General features: G+C 47.8%; 9 protein-coding genes across 9 annotated transcripts; 2 read left to right on the forward strand and 7 right to left on the reverse strand.

Annotated features, from left to right (window-relative positions):
• Window positions 1-89: 89 nt before the first annotated feature.
• Window positions 90-1,998, reverse strand: I302_100315 (uncharacterized protein; the record flags this gene model as incomplete). Its single annotated transcript, XM_019190332.1, has 6 exons — window positions 90-164; window positions 249-1,094; window positions 1,157-1,274; window positions 1,328-1,397; window positions 1,473-1,609; window positions 1,793-1,998. 6 exons carry the CDS (start codon window positions 1,996-1,998, stop codon window positions 90-92), a joined length of 1,452 nt encoding a protein of 483 aa, XP_019047080.1.
• Window positions 1,999-2,623: 625 nt separating this feature from the next.
• I302_100316 (uncharacterized protein) lies at window positions 2,624-3,729 on the forward strand (the record flags this gene model as incomplete). Its single annotated transcript, XM_019190333.1, has 4 exons — window positions 2,624-2,865; window positions 2,939-2,963; window positions 3,057-3,194; window positions 3,298-3,729. 4 exons carry the CDS (start codon window positions 2,624-2,626, stop codon window positions 3,727-3,729), a joined length of 837 nt encoding a protein of 278 aa, XP_019047081.1.
• A 370-nt stretch (window positions 3,730-4,099) lies between these two features.
• Window positions 4,100-6,187, reverse strand: I302_100317 (uncharacterized protein; the record flags this gene model as incomplete). The annotated part of the gene is made up of 6 exons (XM_019190334.1): window positions 4,100-4,189; window positions 4,263-4,340; window positions 4,455-5,398; window positions 5,467-5,500; window positions 5,642-5,788; window positions 5,897-6,187. 6 exons carry the CDS (start codon window positions 6,185-6,187, stop codon window positions 4,100-4,102), a joined length of 1,584 nt encoding a protein of 527 aa, XP_019047082.1.
• A 653-nt stretch (window positions 6,188-6,840) lies between these two features.
• On the reverse strand, window positions 6,841-8,750 carry I302_100318 (uncharacterized protein; the record flags this gene model as incomplete). Its single annotated transcript, XM_019190335.1, has 4 exons — window positions 6,841-8,314; window positions 8,376-8,458; window positions 8,531-8,580; window positions 8,633-8,750. 4 exons carry the CDS (start codon window positions 8,748-8,750, stop codon window positions 6,841-6,843), a joined length of 1,725 nt encoding a protein of 574 aa, XP_019047083.1.
• Window positions 8,751-9,249: 499 nt separating this feature from the next.
• On the reverse strand, window positions 9,250-9,717 carry I302_100319 (uncharacterized protein; the record flags this gene model as incomplete). The annotated part of the gene is made up of 1 exon (XM_019190336.1): window positions 9,250-9,717. The coding sequence occupies one exon, from the start codon at window positions 9,715-9,717 to the stop codon at window positions 9,250-9,252; it is 468 nt and encodes a 155-aa protein (XP_019047084.1).
• Window positions 9,718-10,365: 648 nt separating this feature from the next.
• I302_100320 (uncharacterized protein) lies at window positions 10,366-12,360 on the reverse strand (the record flags this gene model as incomplete). Its single annotated transcript, XM_019190337.1, has 6 exons — window positions 10,366-11,347; window positions 11,408-11,451; window positions 11,508-11,595; window positions 11,672-11,781; window positions 11,844-11,967; window positions 12,029-12,360. The coding sequence occupies 6 exons, from the start codon at window positions 12,358-12,360 to the stop codon at window positions 10,366-10,368; spliced, it is 1,680 nt and encodes a 559-aa protein (XP_019047085.1).
• A 363-nt stretch (window positions 12,361-12,723) lies between these two features.
• Window positions 12,724-13,911, forward strand: I302_100321 (mitochondrial 54S ribosomal protein uL23m; the record flags this gene model as incomplete). Its single annotated transcript, XM_019190338.1, has 2 exons — window positions 12,724-13,719; window positions 13,780-13,911. 2 exons carry the CDS (start codon window positions 12,724-12,726, stop codon window positions 13,909-13,911), a joined length of 1,128 nt encoding a protein of 375 aa, XP_019047086.1.
• A 279-nt stretch (window positions 13,912-14,190) lies between these two features.
• Window positions 14,191-15,649, reverse strand: I302_100322 (uncharacterized protein; the record flags this gene model as incomplete). The annotated part of the gene is made up of 7 exons (XM_019190339.1): window positions 14,191-14,695; window positions 14,768-14,868; window positions 14,946-15,024; window positions 15,090-15,136; window positions 15,203-15,280; window positions 15,344-15,431; window positions 15,528-15,649. 7 exons carry the CDS (start codon window positions 15,647-15,649, stop codon window positions 14,191-14,193), a joined length of 1,020 nt encoding a protein of 339 aa, XP_019047087.1.
• Window positions 15,650-16,470: 821 nt separating this feature from the next.
• Window positions 16,471-19,783, reverse strand: I302_100323 (uncharacterized protein; the record flags this gene model as incomplete). The annotated part of the gene is made up of 5 exons (XM_019190340.1): window positions 16,471-16,952; window positions 17,027-17,488; window positions 17,566-18,154; window positions 18,216-18,246; window positions 18,303-19,783. The coding sequence occupies 5 exons, from the start codon at window positions 19,781-19,783 to the stop codon at window positions 16,471-16,473; spliced, it is 3,045 nt and encodes a 1,014-aa protein (XP_019047088.1).
• Between the last annotated feature and the right edge of the window lie 275 nt (window positions 19,784-20,058).

The raw sequence follows: 20,058 nt of genomic DNA on the forward strand, positions 1-20,058 counted from the left end.
TACTGTACCAATATCTCCTGATCCCTCACACATGGCTCCCCTCCTTGACCTTGCTCCCTAAGACATCGTCTCTTCCACACATCAGCTCATTAACCCCCCTGAGCAGCTCTACTCATCCGATCTAGATAACTCTCCCACAACTCGTCCACGAAACTTTCGTCGGACTACGTCTCAGCATCAGTCGCGGTTCCTATGTGAGTCTGCATGGTCCTGACCGTTGCTTGGCTATATAAGAGGATGGGACCTACCAAGATCAAATCCGTAACTCTCCTTCTAAACTCCACCTTCCTCTCCTCCTTCCCCAACCCAATCCCCGCAACCCTCAGTCCCTCCTGTTCTCTCCTCTGTATCCCATCCACAAACGACTCGGCTATAATCCCTCTAGACTCATGATTACTCTTATATCCATTCAGGTTTGGCGTGTTACTACCAGGCGTATGGAACGATATTGCTGGGGAAACGTTGGAGGTGGATGTCGAGGGCGAGGAAGATGCCAAAGCTGCTGTTCGAGCGAAGGTGGCATCTCCAATCTTATGGTATCTCACCGGACTCTGAGGTTGTGGAGCTGGTGCCTGTGCGTAAGGTGAAGGCACGAACTGAGGGTGGCCTGGTACGGGAGGTGGTGTAGGTCGACCATGTGCGAATTGGGGAGGAGGGTATTGCGGGGGTGGGAACTGCTGTATGGGTTGTTGGTGGACCTCTGGCGCTGGAGGATAAGGTGCGGGCGATATATGTTGTGGTGGACCTTGAGGGATTCCTAATGGAGATTGTTGCTGAGGTTGCGGGTGTTGATGTGGTTGGGACTGCTGAGGCGGAGCTAAGCCCAATATGCTCATTAGGAGATCATCAGCAGTTTGACCAGGAGGTGACTGGACAGGGCCCGGTGGAGGAGGAGGCGAGATGGGTAGATGTGCGTGAGTCGAAGTGGGGTCCGCAGGTGTAGGTACAGGTATTGGGCCGGTGGGTGGAGGAGCGGGAGTAGCAGTAAGTATCGGTTGGCTGGTGGTGGACACTGTGGTGGTCGTTATTGTCGTCGTCTGAGTAGAAGGGGTAGGTACGGCTGGTTGGACAGGAGGGGATTGAACGGGTGGTGACTGAATCCATGGTCATATCAGCTTAGGTGTCTCTATATACATCACATTTGGACATGACATACCTTCATCAGACCAGCAAATAACCTTGATAATCCATCTTCATTCTGCGAAACAGGTTGAGCAGCTGAGTTGGCAGGGGAAGAAGGTAGATCAGGTCTCTTCGATGGTTCTCCACATATACTGAGACCTCCATTAGCTGGCTTGCCTCAAGAGTTGACACAGAGCTAGCTCACCCTAATACCGTTCTTCTGAATCTGTCCACAGCTTCAGGGCCCTCGGAAAACCAGATACCTATACGTTGTTCTGCAATTACAATCAATCAGCTCTGGGACGCGAATATCGCGGCACTGGTAGCTTAGCTGATCAAAGAACACTCACTTTCACCTCTTCTGGCAACTTGTAACATCCCTTGATCAATCACCGTCAACTTCATCTCACCCGGTATCAGAGGTATAGCGGGGTTCTTCAAGCCCTGTCGATTTAACATGTACAATGACCATTCGGGGGATTTGTCTCTACATCGACGAAGCGTTACATTAGCACGAGTCTCGCAGCACGATTTCGCATCAGTAGATTCACATGGATCCAATTCACTGCCGCATCTGTCTATTTCAAGATACAAGACGACCAGTGAAAAAAGATTTGTTATATGCATTTGTTCGACAGCAATATGATGGATGCCCCTAAATGAAACTCACCTCTGCACAACAAACAACGGTCCCTCAGATTTCTGCTTCTCCCACTTAGCTCCCACCTCGTCATAATGATATATAACCGAATACACGCTCGTATCCAATATCTGAGCTACGGAAGGGTCCGCTCGCTTCACCGATCTGAAGTTGGTAGCATTCCGATATTCCAGGAGTTGTTGTTCCTCGTCGCTCAGCGGAGAGGGGTTCGACATTGTGATCGTATGAGGCGTGAGTCTATACCGGGTGGGGTGAGGAAAGGTCGGTCAAGAAGGTTGATGAGCGAGTGAACTGGCTTATTTCTCTTGAGGCAAGGCTTCTTCCACGTATGTTCGTCGTTCTTGATAATGTTCGTCCTTCGTCGTCTGTCTTCTGTCCAGAATCTGAGAGATGTATATATGTGAGTATGATGTGATAGACTATGTCAGATTGACAAAACGATATGAACAGATAGAAAGGAACAACAATGACATGTCTCTTCCATCTTGCAAGTCGGCTAGCTGGATTTGGTCTATCAAATCCACGCGTTTGACACGTGGCATGCACTACCCCTTGTTTTGTCCTGCTCTCGCTGTTGGTTTCGGCTTTAACCTGTAACCGGAGTCTCCGCATTCTCATTGTTCCGCCCCGCTTCGGCTGAACACGATTAAGAGCCGGTACGATGGTCCGAGCGTCAATCACCTATCAAAATAAAGATGATTCATTTAAATTGGTAAACAATCCAGTCGAGCACTTTCAAGAATAGAGATAAAAGAAGGAGATAAAAGAAGGAGAAGACTTTCTAGCATCTCTGTATTTGTATCTGTATCACCAGAGTGGACACAGCCAGATATAATCAAGATGCCCCCCCAACCCCTCGAACCATTCTGCACAGCCATCCTCCGCACCCTCCGTCGATCCCTCATACCGCCCAATCTACCTAGACCCCTACCCGCTCATACTCATACGGCCAAATCACATGATAAGACCAAGTCACCGAGCGAGTCAGCGATACTGATCCCACTTATGAATATACGTGATCAGCCGCATATACTTATGGAAGTCAGGGGTAAGGGGTTGAGGGTACATGCTGGGGAGGTTAGGTGAGTGTGACCCTCTACATTCCAGAAAAGTGAAGTAAAGGCGAGGCTAATATGGTGATGTTTGCGTTGATAGTTTCCCAGGAGGAAAGGCAGATAAGGTGAGCTGAGTTGACAGTACCCTCCGAAAACGGAAAAACATCATGTGCGATAGTAGCACCAGGGACCACACTGATCATACGAGCCCTATCTAGACCGACGACTCCCTCATACATACCGCACTGAGAGAAACCCAAGAAGAACTGTCCATCCCCACCTCGCACGTCGAGATATTAGGTATGCTAGAGCCAGAGTACAGTCTAGGCAATAAAAGCAGGGTATGGCCTTTTGTGGTAAGTACGGCGTACAACCACACAACAACAACATAATCAATCGATTCATGACGATACTGTCTCTACAAGCCAACGACAATACTGATTAACAAACCATGAATAGGGATTCATCCACTCCGACCCCCAACCATTCCCCTCAATCCCCCAAACCCTCCCTTCCCTCCCTCTCTCTCAGATCACCCCAAACCCCGACGAAGTATCTTCAATCATCACATTACCTCTCTCCGCCTTGAGGGATCCTCAGAAATTGGCTGTTCATTATTTCAGATTAAACCTCAACAGACCGTATTACAGAGTAGGCGTCCAGGATTATATGATCGATAAGGAGCATACAACCAAGACTAACACCCTCAGGAAGGATGAGAAGAAGATAGATGGGGGGGAGAATCCCATACGGTCCGTTGGGGTGGAGGAGAACGGAGAATCCTCTGAGAAATTGGAAGTGTGGGGTTTGAGCGGGTGGTTCTTGAATAGATTGGCTCAACGGGCAGGGTGGTTGGATAGTCCACCGAAAGGTGTTTCACCAGAGGATTAGGCATTAGCAGATCTTGATAGAGATTTTTAGATCAAGTAGATCAAGTACAATAGTTGGGATTATAGGACCCGAAATATCGTGGAGAAGGTTGTTTTACTCGTGCAATTCATTAATTCATTTAATTATGTTGTATCGTATATATTAATTTGTTTATCATTATTTCATACCCACACTTATCTCATTATAATAGCACAACAAGGCATATAAGATGTATACAGAAAAGCACAGAGGCATCCGACTGCGATAGTACAAACACAAGTACAACAGCACCAGACGGGACGACAATCATTACCGTGTTGGTATACCGCATTCTCCACATGAGATCTAATCTGCACAAGCGCAGAAATGAGCCATATCTGGAGAAGTACCATCACGCCGCAGCGGCCTGAGCATAAGCCATCAAGATAGTATGTGAGTCCCCCTGCTCCGGACCAGGTACGTTGATCGTGTGAATCATGCTCTATTCCATACCGAGCCAAACGTTAGCTCAGCTCTAGTTGAAGGCTTACCTCGCTCAAACCCGACTGACTCACCAAATATGCATCTCTCAATAATGAAGCTTCCGTCGGACCGTGGCCATCCCTCAAGCCTGATCGATCGTTGGACGATGTCTGTTCATGTCCATATATCAGTAATCATTCAACCCTGCAATGTACTTTGAGACACCAGACCGAAAGAAAGAAAGAAAGACAGTGAAGTAAAGTGATGGTACGTAAATCACCCACCTCATCAGCACCCGAAACAACCGCAGACCATCTACTAGACTCAATACCAGTAACAGTCCTCTCATCTCCCATTTCCAACCCCATACCCACACCCAGCTGATCCCGTACCATCTCATCCCATTCAAATGCCTCGCTAATACTGGGTAAACTAGCACTGGGCAGACCAGATGAGCTACTATCATCGGATATTGACAACGAGAGCCACGATTGATCCATAGTCCTCGACGTGGATTTGGTAGGCGACAGGCCCGCATTTCCCGTCTCGATACAAACCTTTAGGTCCAGAGAACCTACCGCCTTGTCCTGCGATGAATCCTCACTGAATGGACTCGATGGCGAGGGGATATGATCCGGCGGAGTGGGGAAGCTCTCCAAGCTTATTCCGTCAAATACCAACGTCGATGATGAACCTGTGCCTGACCGGTTGTTCAGGAGGGGTCTTTCCCATGACCTACCCCATCCTCCTATTGCCAGAGGACTGAGGAGTGTCGGTGCCCTGCCAAATGCAATGAATGATTCCGGTGTGCTCTCCCTTGCTGATCTGTGGGGATGCACCGACTGAGACGGAGAACCAGGTGTGAGTGGGAGGGAGGTATATGGCGGGGTGGAGGAGGTCAGTGGTGGTGGAGAAGAGAATGAGGAGGGTGTGAAGGAGGAAGATGCACTTGAGTCATACTCGAAGTTCAAACTTGAGCTTGAAGTCGAATTGGAGGAGGAGACGGGTGAGAAGGAGAAAGTGAATGAGGGCGAAGGTGAGGTGTACGTTATGGGTGAAGTATCGGGCCTTGTGGTTTCATGGATGGGTGGTGTTGGCGAGGGAGTCGGAGACGAGGAGGTCCCGCTAGATAGAGAAGCTAGAGAGAGACGGGATCGATGGATCGGGCATAATGGGATGGGAGGGTGGGGATGGGTGGTCTTGCGTGCTAAACCTGATCGAAGGGAGGCTATGACCCGAGAGCACAATAATGTCAGCTGACCTTTCGTCCCAATAGAGAAGAATCGACGAGCTAACCTTTTTCGAAAACGTCTCCCAAATCTGCCGGTACCTAACAGAAAAGGACAGAACGAATGCAAATAAAGTCAGTACAATTATGTATTTTATAGTGGCGCCGATCCGGTCAGATACTCACGTATGGATTCAGGACACACAACTGATTCCAAGATTCGAGATGGATTGAGCAACTCACCATACCTTCCAACACGCCCAACTTCTTTCTAACCTCCTCATCGTTCTTCCCCCTCGCCTTCTTGCCTTCTATATAACCACACAAGGCGGATATACCTTGCTCTCGGTCGGAGGCTGACGGTCCAAGGGATCGAAGTATAATTGCGACCTATCACCCCAAGGGTCAGCTCACCATACCACTGAGTTCTCACCACGATAAACATCCGGCAATTTGGGAACGAGGGGTCAGTTGAAGCTCATAATCAAGCCCACTCACATTGCTCGCTCTGGAATATACCGTATCTCTCTGAATGACCGAAGCGAAAGTATCGATAGATAAACTATCTCGATCTAATGACATGTTCCTTCCCTCGTCCTCGTGATGTCTTGAGAAATTTATATGCGGGATGATCGGGTCTGGCGGAGTTATCGGCGAGCGTAGTGGTGTTGGAGTAGATTTGGTGGGTGAAGGAACGATAGTGAAAGGGGGAAAATGACTCGAGGTCAATGATAATGGGAATGTCTGAGTATGGGTTTGAATCTGATTACGAGTGGTGGTGGTGGACATTGTCGAAGATGACTCTTTCCATATGTCATTCCCAAATGGCAGGAATCGGGGATGACTGATCGGACCCTAATGGTTTGTTGTAACTTTCTTTGTCAATTGGGTCCTCTTTGTTCTTCCGAGATGCGAAGGAACGAACAATGGTGTTGTTGTTGATCCCTATCAGCCAAGAAGGGGAGAAGGGGTTAAATAAAGTTGACTGTAACTCTTCCTTTCAAGAGGTATATACCCAGTTCGCACGATACTGACAAATGACGTCTATTGCTTTGTACACTGTACATAACATGATGAATAACTCACACGTACCCCTTTCCTCTCGATACAGTCGGAGATGACTGATCCACTTTTATTCCAAACCTCAATCTCACCCTTCCTACCCCTTGGATGAGATGACGAGATCTGACACAATCAAAGGCACTCAAGCCACAATGAATCCAAATCATCCTTGTATATATAAAATCTTGACGACGATCAGCAGTGAGCAGGAATAAGGTCAATGTCCGTTTCAATCAGGGCGATGTAGTCTGCGCACAGATCGATCATGTTAGTGTGTAATCGTGTCAGTTTTTTTGTCCGTGCATACAAGCTGTGTATGTCTGTGTCCGAGGTGTTGATCTTACACAATCTACTATTCGGTACAGTATAGAGTTTCCCAACTACACAAACACATCATTCCACCATATCTTCTCATTATCATCCACCAAACCCTCATCATCCTCCACCTCAGCCAAAAACCTCTTCACATCATCCTCACCCAACGTCCTCTCTCCTTTCAGGACCTTCAACTTTTTCACAATCTTATCCAACCCTCCACTATACTTACCCCTGTCTTCAGGAGGTATCAATTCCGCCTTACTCGCATAAAGGCAATTACGTATCTGCCGCAACACGATATTCCTGATCAAAAGTTCGTTCTCCCATCCACCCTGCCACGGTAATTCCTCTCCTCCCGTCCCACCACCTATACTAAGGCTCATGCCCGAACCAGCAAACGGAGCAGACCCATCGATCCTTACAAACTTCACTCCAAGTCCTTCTGCAGCTCTGGCAGCATACGTCGTAGAATTATCCAGTAATTGACCGACATTCCGTTTCGCAGTCTCATGTATCCCTGCCAATCTCGCTCTCCTCAAACTTGCTTTGCTCAGACTGAGCAATACAGAGGGTTTGAATGCCCTTGGCGTCATGGGATTGGTCGGAAGTTCCAAAGCAGTAGTGAGGTGCGTGGTAGCTTGACTAAGGTTATACCAAGCCTGTTGAGCCAGTGGGGATGGTCCAGGTGGAAGTTGTCTATTCAACACCAACATCCTACAGGCTATCTCCGTATGTGTATCCGCCAGTATCGTGAGAATCTCGGGTCGAACAGTCGCCTCTTCAGGTGGAGTGATATCAAGACTTGCCAGTATCGCTGTCAATGCCGCTACGGCACCTTCCAATGATTTCTCTAATCCCATATTCGGATGGGCCTGGTTCTTGTATATGTCCCATACGATACTGTCCATGGCTAGTAACACCTTGACCTCGCACAGGTCCAGTTCGGCCTGTCTACCGGGAGGTGAGAACGGAGCAGCACGGTCTAGTATCTGACGGACGGTCATTTGTTCTTCCTCGCTTGGCGTTTTGGGTTCAGGTGTGGACGTCCAGAGGGACAGGTGGATATCGATCAGGGATAGGACAGTATCGATGTAAGTTGAGCGAGTAGGTAAATGAGTTTCGAATGATCCTTCTCCCTCTTCATCTTTATCCGAAGAATCAACTTCCATCTCTTCCTCTGATACCGGTATCGTCTCAGAATCATCCACAACCTCCTCAGTCTCATCCACATCGTCCTCTTCGCTCGTGGCTCTAAGAAACTCTTCCTGACCATCCATCACTTCCTGCAATACATCTCGAGCTTCCTCTCGTAATTTCCTAATCTCCCCTAACTGGGTATTTTCCACATCTAGATCTTCGATGATGTCCGCTAAGGAAGAGCACGATTGAGCTAGGTTGAACGCTACGTCCATTCGAAGTAGAGGGGAATTGGTGAGTGTCGTAGCTAGGCGGTATAGTTCGATGGAACGGCGTAAGGGTATCAAACATGAGGGTGGAAGAAGGAATGAAGTGGAGAGGGTGTACAGTGCTCTTGCTCTATTACCCACAGAATCACTCATCAGCTCAATATGTCTCATGATGAGCTTACTTTACTCACTGATTGTAAGCCGCATCGTAAGTCTGCGAGAACCCCAAAGCCTTCTCATACAATTCGACCGCACGTTCATAGAACCGTTGGGCCTACAACCACCAACACATTATGAGCATATGCATTTGCATCTCCAATGATTGGTCGAGTGGGTATAAACTGACCTTATCACCATCCCTATACCTCTCGCCCTTCTCTTCCATCTCTACTCCACCTATCTCACCCGATCAGCTTCCCAACACAAGCTCCAGCTTGAGATAGCTCACCATCCAAAGCCTCGTCATACGTCTCATAAGTGATCTCCCGCTTATTCTTCCCAACCTTCTTCGATTGTCGCCTATCGTCATCTTCACCTCGTCGCTTTAATGGTCGTTTGGGTGGCATCGTGCGTGTGATAGAGTATGAATGGCTGATATGATTTGGGATGTAATAGATGAGTACACTGAAATTTCAGAGGATGTCCTTGAGCTTCGGTCTCATCGATTACTCAACCTCCACTTGAACCGTTGACTAATGGCAATGTATTCATTCCTCCCACATAGATTCTCAAGAGGGAAGAGCGCCAGCGAACTTCAACCGAGCTCTCGCTCTTCATCTCGAATCCCTCTCTCTCCCTGCGATAAAGATCAATGGCTTGGTCGAGGGTAACAACAAGGTATCGTGATACTAAACCATAGGAATGACTACATTGACATTGGTAGGCTAACCGAGGACAACGGAAACTGGGTACCAGCTACATACATACAAACACATCTTCAAGCAAATCGCCATATTCAATCGCCGTCCTCCTACGACTTCAGACTATCACTCGCACGATGATAATAATCCACTGATCGAAAGTACTAACAGGGCTGTACCTCCCGCTTCCTCTTTCCACGCTGACTCAGATAGGTGTAACAGTAGTAACAGACGGTACATCCCTCCAACCCGATTTCGTCGAACCCATCCCAGAACTGGCAGTACCGCTGGACTCAACAGGGATCGTATCAGGCGGTAATGGTAACTCCCCAGACTTCCTCGAAGGAGTCGATGAAGATATCTTCTCAGAAATATCAACGGTAATATCCTCCCCTCCCCTCGCCGATATTCCAGCTCTCATCTTCCTCGGATTAACCTCCTCCTCATCATCATCCTCATCATCAATCTCGTCCCAATCCCACCTTCGTCTCCCGTAATAGGGGTACTTCTCCGGATCAGGCCGACGACATAGGTACGACCGTTCAGGAGGTGCAGAAGATGGTATAGATCCTGGACCGACCGTGCCGTCCGAGAAGTGTTTCACTTGGTCTTCATCGGCCCAGTAATTTAGGACTTGCTCGGTTTGGTTCGAGGGAATGGAATTGCCGAACATGATGTACACGTATGTATGTATGATGAGTCGGTATGATAATGATGGTGCTTGGGATCTTGAAGGCGACGTACTCATATTACTATCTCTATTTCGGTTGGGCGCAACATGAGAATAGATTCTCCGACGTTACATGTAGGTAGGTCATACACACAGATACGATATGTACTGTATCCTTTCCTTTGTTGGTTTTAAGTGGTTGAGATGAAAGGACGTCCATCCGAGGAGATTCAACTCACCTTGCCTGTCGGATGACGATCTCGTTCAGCTTGCACTCCTTGAGAGGATCTCTTTCAAGACCACATATCATCATTTGAACTGCGACTGCCCAAGACCGCGCCAAAGTACAGCTCAATTGGATGAAAAGATCGAGGACATACGGTAGCGCGACCCCCACCTGTAACGAGTGCTTCAACGAGAACTACCGCCACCGTAGCGACGTCCTGGACACGCGGCGTTGGGATCGTATGTACATTCGAGTCTGTGGAAAAACAGGTAACAATACATACAATATCATACTTATCAATATCAGATGACTCCACCCTCCTCAATCCTCCTAGCTTACTACAAAGTACACTAGATTCGGTTCCACCTTACTGCCAGCCTAAATCAGACCATTTGAAACCGTGATCATCATCCTAAGCTCATATCTCATATAGCTTCGATCCTCTTTCTCTCGCCTTTCGCCCTCTCCTCCCACCGTTCAATCATCTCCTCTCCCTCCTTCTGCATTTCCTGATACCTCCGCCTCATCTCCATCCTCACGAGATCCTCCAGCGTCATCGATTTCTGCTCTTCCGTCAACTTCACCATACCCTCTTCTCCCTCCCTCGTACCATTGACAGATCCAGATCCCGCACGAGGCGAAGACATGAGATCCTCCATCACTTTCCTAGCTTCCACTGCACCCCTTGTTAAGGAGGTTTCCAATACCTCTCTAGGCAGGTTTGCCCGTGGCGAAGGGGAAGCCTTAGGTTGAGTAGAACGAAGTAGAGATTTAGGTTTTGGGGTGGACAGTCCGATATCTGGGATGGGTGACGAGGGAGGTATATTCGAGAATCTATCTAGCTGAGATAGAGGTCGGGGTGGGGTGGGACTGGGTGGAGGTAGAGGTGGTAATGGTTTGGATGATTTACTCTGGACAGTTGCGGAAGCAGGTTTGGAGGATTGTCGTTGACGTGGTTGAGGGATTGATTCTGGTTCAGGTTCATCCTCGGGCTCAGTCTCAGCTTGAACGGATTCTTCCTCCTCAGCTTTCTTCTTCCCCTTCGACTTAGCAGTGGTCGCTCTAGGTTTAGCCTTAGTCGCTTTCTTAGCTTTACTTTTCTTCTCTTCTACTGGCGGTTCTTCCTCTGGTATGGTGGAGGGTAGTTGGGTTTGCGTTTGCGATATCGACGTTATCGTGTCGTCCCCTATTTCAATGACTTCTTCAGGTTCGACGGTATCTTCTTTCTTTTTCCCCCGAGCCGCCGTCTTCCTCCTTGTAGTAGTAGCTCGAGGCTTGGTGGTCTTCTTCGTAATGCTCTGTGACAGAGCGATTGATTCAGCCTCGGATGGTAGGTCGGTAGGCTGGATGGGTTCCTCCTCTGCTTCAGAGAGAACGGATTGTGCTGCTGTTGTGGCTCGTTTTGTACTATGGCAATAGAGGATCTCGTCAGCTACTATCCGAGTTTGACGGATGATTAGGACTCACCGCCTAGGTGCCACCGACTTCTTTGGTTTAGCAGGAGCCTTGGTCTGTTCTTAGTCAGCTTGCGTATTCATGACTGCCAGATCATCTCAAAGAAGCTCACCTGTTTTTCCTGACTTGGTCCAGATTGACCGCTCGTTAATTCAGCTCTGAAAAAATGACAGTCTGGTACTTTCTGTTGATGTATTTGCCTATGACCAAGCAGTCATCGCGAATCAGCTTTCAACATCCATTGATGTCACTCAGTAGATGGCAGGTTCGACCCACCAAGGATCATCCGTAGCTTCCCATCCTTCTACGGCGTACTCGCAATATGGGCACATGGCGGTATCTTTGGAGGAACTGGACGGGTAGTATATGAAGCCTGCCTGGGCGAGCTGGAAAGGCATAAAAGATCAGTCAAATGTCGAACGAATGTTGAGTGACGAGTTGGACTCACATTCTTCATTGTAGGTAACCAGCCCGATTTCTGTTTATGAGGCCACCATTTCTTGAATGTCTGTTCTCGTATCAAGGCAGATTCTTTCGATTGGGGCAAAGATTCCTCAGTATCGTATGTTGTCCTGTTACATCATCATATCAGCTACCACAGTGTACCATGTAGGTAAAGTAAGGAAGACTCACTCATAAGAACCATTACTATGATCCCTCTTCCTCTTCTCTACTTTGACCGTACAGACCATATCCGCCCACGCACAATTCCCCCTGCGCGAATGCTCTTCAAACGGATCATCCTGCTCGTCCCATCCACCCAATTCCAAATTACACAAAAAGCATTTACAATTATCCCACGATTCCTCTGATGTTCCTGGTGTATGGTAGAATCCAGCTTTGGAGAGCAAGTCGGGTGTCAGCTTTGGATGGGTAGCTTCTGTAAGGGGGAAGGCAGGTTTCGCTTTTGATTTGGGTTTGATGATGGCTTCGAATGAATGTAGACGGGTGTCTAGGTTCTGCATCGTGACTGGGTTGCAGTGTGTGATGCTATGTAGTATGATGTATGAGAAGGAGAGATGAACATGGATGATTATTGACTTGATTTGTTGATTTGTTGACTTTCCCTATAGCTGACACGCGTAGACGTAAATAAACGTGACAATTCATTTACGTAAACCCCAAAACCGCCACAACTCTCACTCTTTGTATGGTGGAAGTCATTTCACCGTATATCTCCGACAACCACTTGATAGCTGAATGAGATTTCGGATTGTGCTTTGATCTTGAACTGGTTGATTTTCGAAAAGTCATAAGTAACATTATATCACTACAAGTCTCTGTGTATCCACTCACAATCACAATAATCTTACAACCCACCCATCAAGATGTCTCGCATCCTCCGACGAGCATTCTCAACCTTCCCCGCTCGAGCTGGCCCCTCCTCCTCTTCCATCCCATCTACCATCTTCCCCTCCGCCCCCTCAGTCTCATCTACGATCCCCCAAGCAGTCCGAAGGCGTCGCACAGAACACCCACCAAGTAAGACCGCCTCTCCCTCGCCCCTTTCAGACTCTGACTTGCACTACGCCAACACCGAGAAGAAGTTCCCATACCAGCTGGAAAAAGATTATCAATCCCTCTTATCCTGCTCTGAGTTCCCCAATTCCAGTGGGACCGATGCGGAACTTCGAGCGACCTTTCTGAAGGGGACTGCGGAGTGGAGATCGAGGATCCGAGGATATGCGCCCAGAGGTAAAGGCGCAAGACACGATTATCTGTTAGGTGTAATGGGCGGTCAGAGGATCCCCTCCGAATCGGAATCGACAGAAGATCCCTTGGCCGCCTCTGAAGGGGAAGGGGAAGGGGGAGGGGAAGAAGTGGTTGACCCAAATAGTCAGATAGTCGGTCAACGGATCTACCTTCCCAATATCCAAATTCGACTGATGAGGAACCACGTCAAACCTGGAGAAGAGTACGATCCCCACGTCGCGACATTTCGTATCCCCCCGTCAATGACGAAGAACGATCTCAGATCATACCTTCTCGCAGTGTACAACCTCAAAGTCACATTTATAAGGACGGACAACTACGTAGGCGAAGTCGGTAGATCTAGGACGGGTGAGGTTCAAAGGAAGTCGGGGTCGAATCACACGTACAAGCGTGCTGTTGTCGGATTGGACGAGCCGTTCCATTATCCCGATGATATGGATGAACTGTATGCCCAGGGATTGAAGAATGGCGTAGGGGATCAGTTGGCTCAGGCGAGGGATACGTGGTTGCAGGATAATTACAGTTTGAGGATATCGGAGGAGATGAGAAAGAGAGCCATGTTCAAGTATTATAGAGGTACCAGATGGAGGTCCAAGACTCATGCTAATATGGTGAGTCATGCTTGCATCCATCAAACCGAGTAGGTCGCTGATACTATGTTTGTGTCATAGGGTAACACGATTCGAGAGATCATGAAACGTAAGCAGGAGAGAGAAGATAAAGTTTCGGAGGAGGTGAAGAGGCGTTGGTCAGCTGTCGAACAGGAATCTTTAGGTGGTGAGGGTCAACCTCAAGCAGCATAGGCAGTGTAGACATGTCGGTATAGCTGTATGCATTGCTCATTTGCATTGACCGTAACCTTGATACTTCCATCATCAATGATCTGTCGTAATCACCTCATCAAGCCAGAAGGCATCATCGTGAGAGTATCACAGCAGCCATGAATCATCATTAAAGAGTTGCATATCGTTTAATCCTATATACTCATATAAAACCAAAAGACAAGATCAAGAAGCAACAGTGCCAATCAAACTAGATATATAAGATGATCACAATCTATGCACAAGTCTTCCCATCATAGCCTAGATCGCATGAGTCCTACCATTTCCTTCCTTAGGCAAAACATTCAATGCAACCGTACTATCAATCCCACTATTCTCATGGTCCGCCAACCTAGACTCCATCTCACTCTCCATCTTACCATCGAATGACGTCGGACTGACATCATTGAACCCATCTACCTCGTCTTTCTTAAGATTCACATCGCTCAATTCCCACTCTTCCGACTTATTCCCCATTTCGCCGAGGGTCAACCGGTTCGTGAATCTCGCTCCTCCACTATCTGGTCTACCGCCCGCAGCGGGCGCAATACCGAACGATTGAGTGTGGGGGCTGTTATTGAGGGTGGTGGATCCGCCGAAGTTGGACGAGGTGACTCCAAAGTTCTCGGATTGGAAGGTCGTAGCTCCACCTCTGGAAGTTTCAAATGCGCTGGAATGGGTGGATTTATTGAAGAATCGTGAAGTCTTGGACTTGCTGGGAGCCTTGGAGTCCATAGTTGTCAGACCGGTCACTCCGTTCCATGTTCTGTAATTACCATTCAGGAGAAATCAGTGTTAGTATTGGTACGAAGGTTGTGATGGGGGTTACTGGACTGACCTATTCTGAGTGGCGGCTTGTTCTCTCTTGTACCTTGCTCGGCAGGATAGGACACCCATTATAAGGGCGAGCGCAAATAACAAGGAACATATGGAGCTCATCTGATGGATTCTTTCATATCAGCATTCTGGACAAGGCGGAAGAAGATATCAGAAGTAAACTGCAGGATGCCACTCACGGCTGCTTGAACTTTTACGAAAGAATGGGAAGTGATTTGAGGAGGGGATAGTACAGCAGTACCTGATGGTTCGGTTTCACTGTGCACGAGAGTATAAGTGACATGGACTCTGGAATGTTTTGGTGATATGATGATGATACTTACGAAGTCGGAGTTGATGTCGAAGTGCTATTACCACCGAGCGGTACGCCCTAGGTAGATGAAGAGAGACCATCAGATCGGATCATACGTGGTACATGGATGACAGCCTGACTCACATAAAATGCACAAGCTTGATTCGCATAGGCTTGACCGTATACAGCGTCTGAAGCGGAACATGAGGAAGTCCAGCATGCCTATACATCGGAAGCAGAGGTTAGTTGCCGTACGCTGGATGATGACCAATATGATCAACTCACCCCGACTGAATTGATGAATTCCGTGGAAGCACACAGACAAGCCCAATCATCTGCGCCGGAACATCCGGTAGTAGGCGCTGAGGCCATACTGCGATCGGACATGAGATCGTCAGCAACATTACTTGTCAGGCTGAGTATTGGCGGGCTGGGCTGACTGTCACAAGACCGGAAGAGTATGGCTCACCAAGTTACGACACACGCAGGTACACCAGCAGTCGCACTTCCGCCTTGACCTGTCTCAGTAGTGTTCGCGCCGTCATCCTGCCTCTTGAGCATAGCATGGAAGTTGGGGTGTGAAGGTGCCATGGTGGTTGATATCTGTATGTCTTGTATGGGTTTCTTGGATGCGATGTATACGATACGATATATAAGATAAAGATATGTTGAGGAACAAGAAGAGTTCAACGTCTCTTACATCTTTTCAGTAATCTGAGCTTATAGGACTCGAGTCCAGATACATGGCATCAAGGAGAACAAAAAGCTTTCTGTACCATCTGCATCGCTTGTTGTCCGCTGTTCATTGTTCATTGTTCGTTGTGGGGTACAATGGTAAAGAGTGGAAAAGTGGAAAAGTGGAAAGAGAACAATAAGAAAGTTGGATTAGATATTCAGGGCAACAGTCCACCATCGTTTCGGAGATAATCGATACCATCTGTATGCACTGCGATACCTCTTCGGGTAATTAAGACAATAAGACCATACCACCACCATTCAGGCACGTGCATCATCAACTCCGAACGAGAAGACAACAATAACGAGTAACGAGTGAAAGGACAATACGATTACTACATACAGCGAGTTGCTTCCCACCTCCCTATATTCACAAGACCGAACAATTAACGACCCGTCGGAGTTGGTCAAGGCTCGATCAAGCGTGAGAAGTGGGACCTGGGAATACCATGAGAATATCAAGGAGGCGGAAGGGATCTCAAGTGCACTTATCGCTCAACGCGATGTGATGAGCCCGACTTCCGCTGAGGTGAAAAGTTGATCGAGTGCTCGATATCATCCATGCAATGCAACACTTCTAACTGATCTACAAATATACAAACGCGCAATGCAACACATACAAAGACACATGGAACTACCAATGATTCAGACCTGCAGTTATCATTTTCCCCCGTGATCTACCATATAGCATCCGGTATATCCTCCACAACACCCAACTTCCATCCATACTCGTTTAAATCGTCACGTTCTTCTTCGTCATATTCGTCAAAGTCATTATAATACGGTCGTTCACCATCATTCAGCACCGAAGATTTCTGTAAAATCCTATTATGCCCCATATGATTATTCCCCGAACTTGCTATCGCCCTATTACTCGAGGTCAATCGTTCTTCCTCTTCTACAATACTCCTCTCGGAATCTGCAGGTAGAGATTCCGCCCATTCAACCCCTTCCCTCTCGTACGTCACTCCAGGGATCGCACCCCCAAACTTCTCGTTCATCCAGCTTCCAAATAACCTTCGGACCTTGCCGTCGCTCGAGTCATACTGATCGTCATTAATGCAGAACATCGCGAGGTCGGGTGTCTCCTCAACCTGGCGCAGGGCTGATTTGAGCTGGCCATAATTGTGGATAGGGGAGAAGAGGGATGGCGTTGAGGCTATGATCGATCAAAGAAGATATCAGTCGAATGATTTCGTCGAACGACGTGATCCACAGCAGGGTAAAACTCACCAAACACATAGGTATACCTCGATAGCAATTTGATACACCATCGCCTGAGTTCGACCCCTCCATCCTTCCTAGCTAGAGCGCCCGCCCAGATATCTTGGCCCTCAAATACATTTCCTCCAATGGTAAAATCCGATTCAGCCCATGAATCCGTCAATTGCAAGATCGGTTCGCTAATCTTCCATTCTCTTTCTACAGTCCTGTTCAGACTTGCAGGATAGTGAATCTGATCGTGGGAGGGTAAGAACGCTTCGATCCCCCTTTCACCGGACTCATTGATCAGTGCGCTGATCAGGCAATCTCCACAGGATGGTTCAGCGAATGCAATGTGCTTGAAGATCTCTTCGGAAGAGTATGAAATATCGGGATCGAGGAAGAACCGGGCTGGTAGGCACTGTTGAAGGGAGAAGATGCATTTTCGGTTGGGTATTTCAGAAATCAGGTTCAAATGCCCATCGAGAGATGCTATATCCACCCAAAATTAATGCTAATCAGCTGCCAGGGACCGTGAAAAGGGGTGAATTTGGACCTCGACTACTCACAGAACTGATATATCGAAGCTTTTGGTCCCTCCCAATCGACCTGGCTATCAGCCTCGAAAGAATCTGCCAGCGTCTTCCGATCATTCCTTCGCTCAACCACTACATTCTGATACCCCGATATCTGATCATCCGTAATCTGCATCAAATTGATCAGATCCGCCCTTGCATCGTTATTCCACGTCCCCTCATTCTGATGGCCAACCTTGGCAACGATGTAAGACCAAAGTAAGGCTTCTCGCCATCTCTCGATCCGCAAATTGGTGGTCAACCAGGCCATCTCCACATCCCCTCTTCCCCTTTTAGATTCTCTAAAGTTCCTTGTAGTGGATATACTCAGTTCTTCATTGAACATCGTGAGAGCCTCGTTCATCATTGATGTAGATTGGATCTTGGGTAGATGGTGTAAATACATTCTTCTCCTTGCGGGGAACCTCTTCGATAAGATCTGGTTGGCATGTTGGAGAGCTCCCCATTCGCCTGAATCGGTGAGTTGCATGGGTGTCATGGATGGGTTGACCAGTAGATTGGAGTCCATACGGAAGACGTTACCTAGGAGCGGGTGTCGGAAATCTGATGTGGAGAGGTTCCGCTAATGACGATGACCCGTTAACTCTGCATTATCTCCCGAAGAGGATGGTAGTGTAACTTACAAGGACAAACATATCGTCATTGAATGCGATACTGCGAATTAATTCAGTGATTAGCTCGCGATCGATCAACAGCAACAGGGGACCCACAAATTCTCCGACACATCTTGCAACCAACTCATCCGACTCTCAATCGCGAACGAATTGAAATTGGGAGTAGCCAGTTCTTTCCATTCCTGCTCGTTGTTCCAGAACACTTCTACGGGTGTAGGTGGTTCGAATCTCACTTCAGGCTGTGGTTTTACAATACCCTCTTCTTCATCATTGCCATCACCATCACTTTCATCTTCATTCTCTTCAACCTCCTCTTCTTCCTCATTTTTACTTGGGTCCGCATCTTCCTCGTCCTGCGAGAGATTAGGTCTGACAGTGACCTGGCCATTCGAGTTGATGGGCAATTTGAAGACATCCGAATGGAAATGCCATTTCAAAACACTGCTCTCCCCTCTTTGCGAATCCCAATTCAACCATTCAGGAATTTGACCAATCTTCCCATCCTCAATTTCTAGAGCTGATTTATCTTCATTCGTCAAGTCCCAATCGGCAGAAATGACATGTACTTTCCCCAGATTATCACCAAAACTCTTGATTCCTGATCTCAACGCTCCTCGCAATTCACCATTATCCCTCCAATGCCTCTTCTTACCCACCAGCTCGATCCCTTCGCTCTCCTCTGCTAATAACATGTTTTCTTGGAGGAATGGAGACGAAGCGTTCACAAATAGATATACTATGTCCATAGGCTGTTGTTTCGCTAGGTGCGAATGGGAGTTGAAGGATGAATGTATGACACCGGTAGAGAAGTACGATTCAAGGACGTCGTACGGGAGACGACCGTGGAGCGGACGGAGGAGTTCGATATTGGGGGTTTCGTGAGGTGGAATGAGGATATGTGTTGGGTCGTCAGGTATCTCTTGGGCATCTACTGCCCATTGCGGTGGGCTCGTATGTTGTTCTGTTGAGGAGTTGTTTTGCTGGTCCGAAGCGGTGATGTATGTGGATTCGTCGATTGAGCCAGAGCGTTGGGAGTAGACGTATATCCCCGTGAGTATCGCACCACCAAGAAGGACGATCCCAAAGATAGGAACGAACATTGTGCTGGTTTGTGCTCGGTTCTTGGTCCTTATGGCTCGTCTTCTAGATGTCGAAGGTAGTGATAGTTTATCTTCGATATCTCTCTTCCATCTAGGCAAAGCAAGGAACCCCAGTAATCCCGTCGATTCCGAGCTCCCATACTCCTCCTCCTCTTCATCTTCGCTAATGGAGTAATGCTTCTCATAAAACCTTGTTGTAGAGGAGCCTTCGGGCGACGAAGAGGAGGATGTCGAAGCTATACTAAGGGGATACGATTCCCTCCTCCCGCTCGTATCGCTATCGGAGGACATCTCACTGATTGTCGATCTAGGACTGGAGGGGTCGATGGATGATATGGTCGAGGCGGGTGAAGATGGGATAGCAGTGTATATGGGTGAAGATGATGATATACCAGGTCCAATATCTATCGAAGAAGTGAAGGGGGACATGATGTATCCGAGGACTTTCGTCCGTATCCTCCTAGGTCTTATGATCATCTTGTCTTCTTTTTCTCTTGTAAACGACCGTTATGCTTGCGTAGCTTTCTGATCCTGCACTAAACTGAGCAGTTCAGGTTTATTTTCGGATTTTCCTATCTCCTGACCGAACAACTCTTCAGAAGAAAGCCGCGTCTTCCAGTTCGACTGTCCACCGCAGACAACAGGTTCGAAGTTAGCTCTAAATATACCCTATACCCTAAGTTCGCAGTTTAATTCTCTTATCTTCCCTTAAAATCCTTCTGTGGTCGTTTGACCTCGGTTCGAATATCGTG

This window comes from Kwoniella bestiolae, chromosome 1 (assembly GCF_000512585.2).
Source record: "Kwoniella bestiolae CBS 10118 chromosome 1, complete sequence".
Classification (NCBI taxonomy): domain Eukaryota; kingdom Fungi; phylum Basidiomycota; class Tremellomycetes; order Tremellales; family Cryptococcaceae; genus Kwoniella; species Kwoniella bestiolae.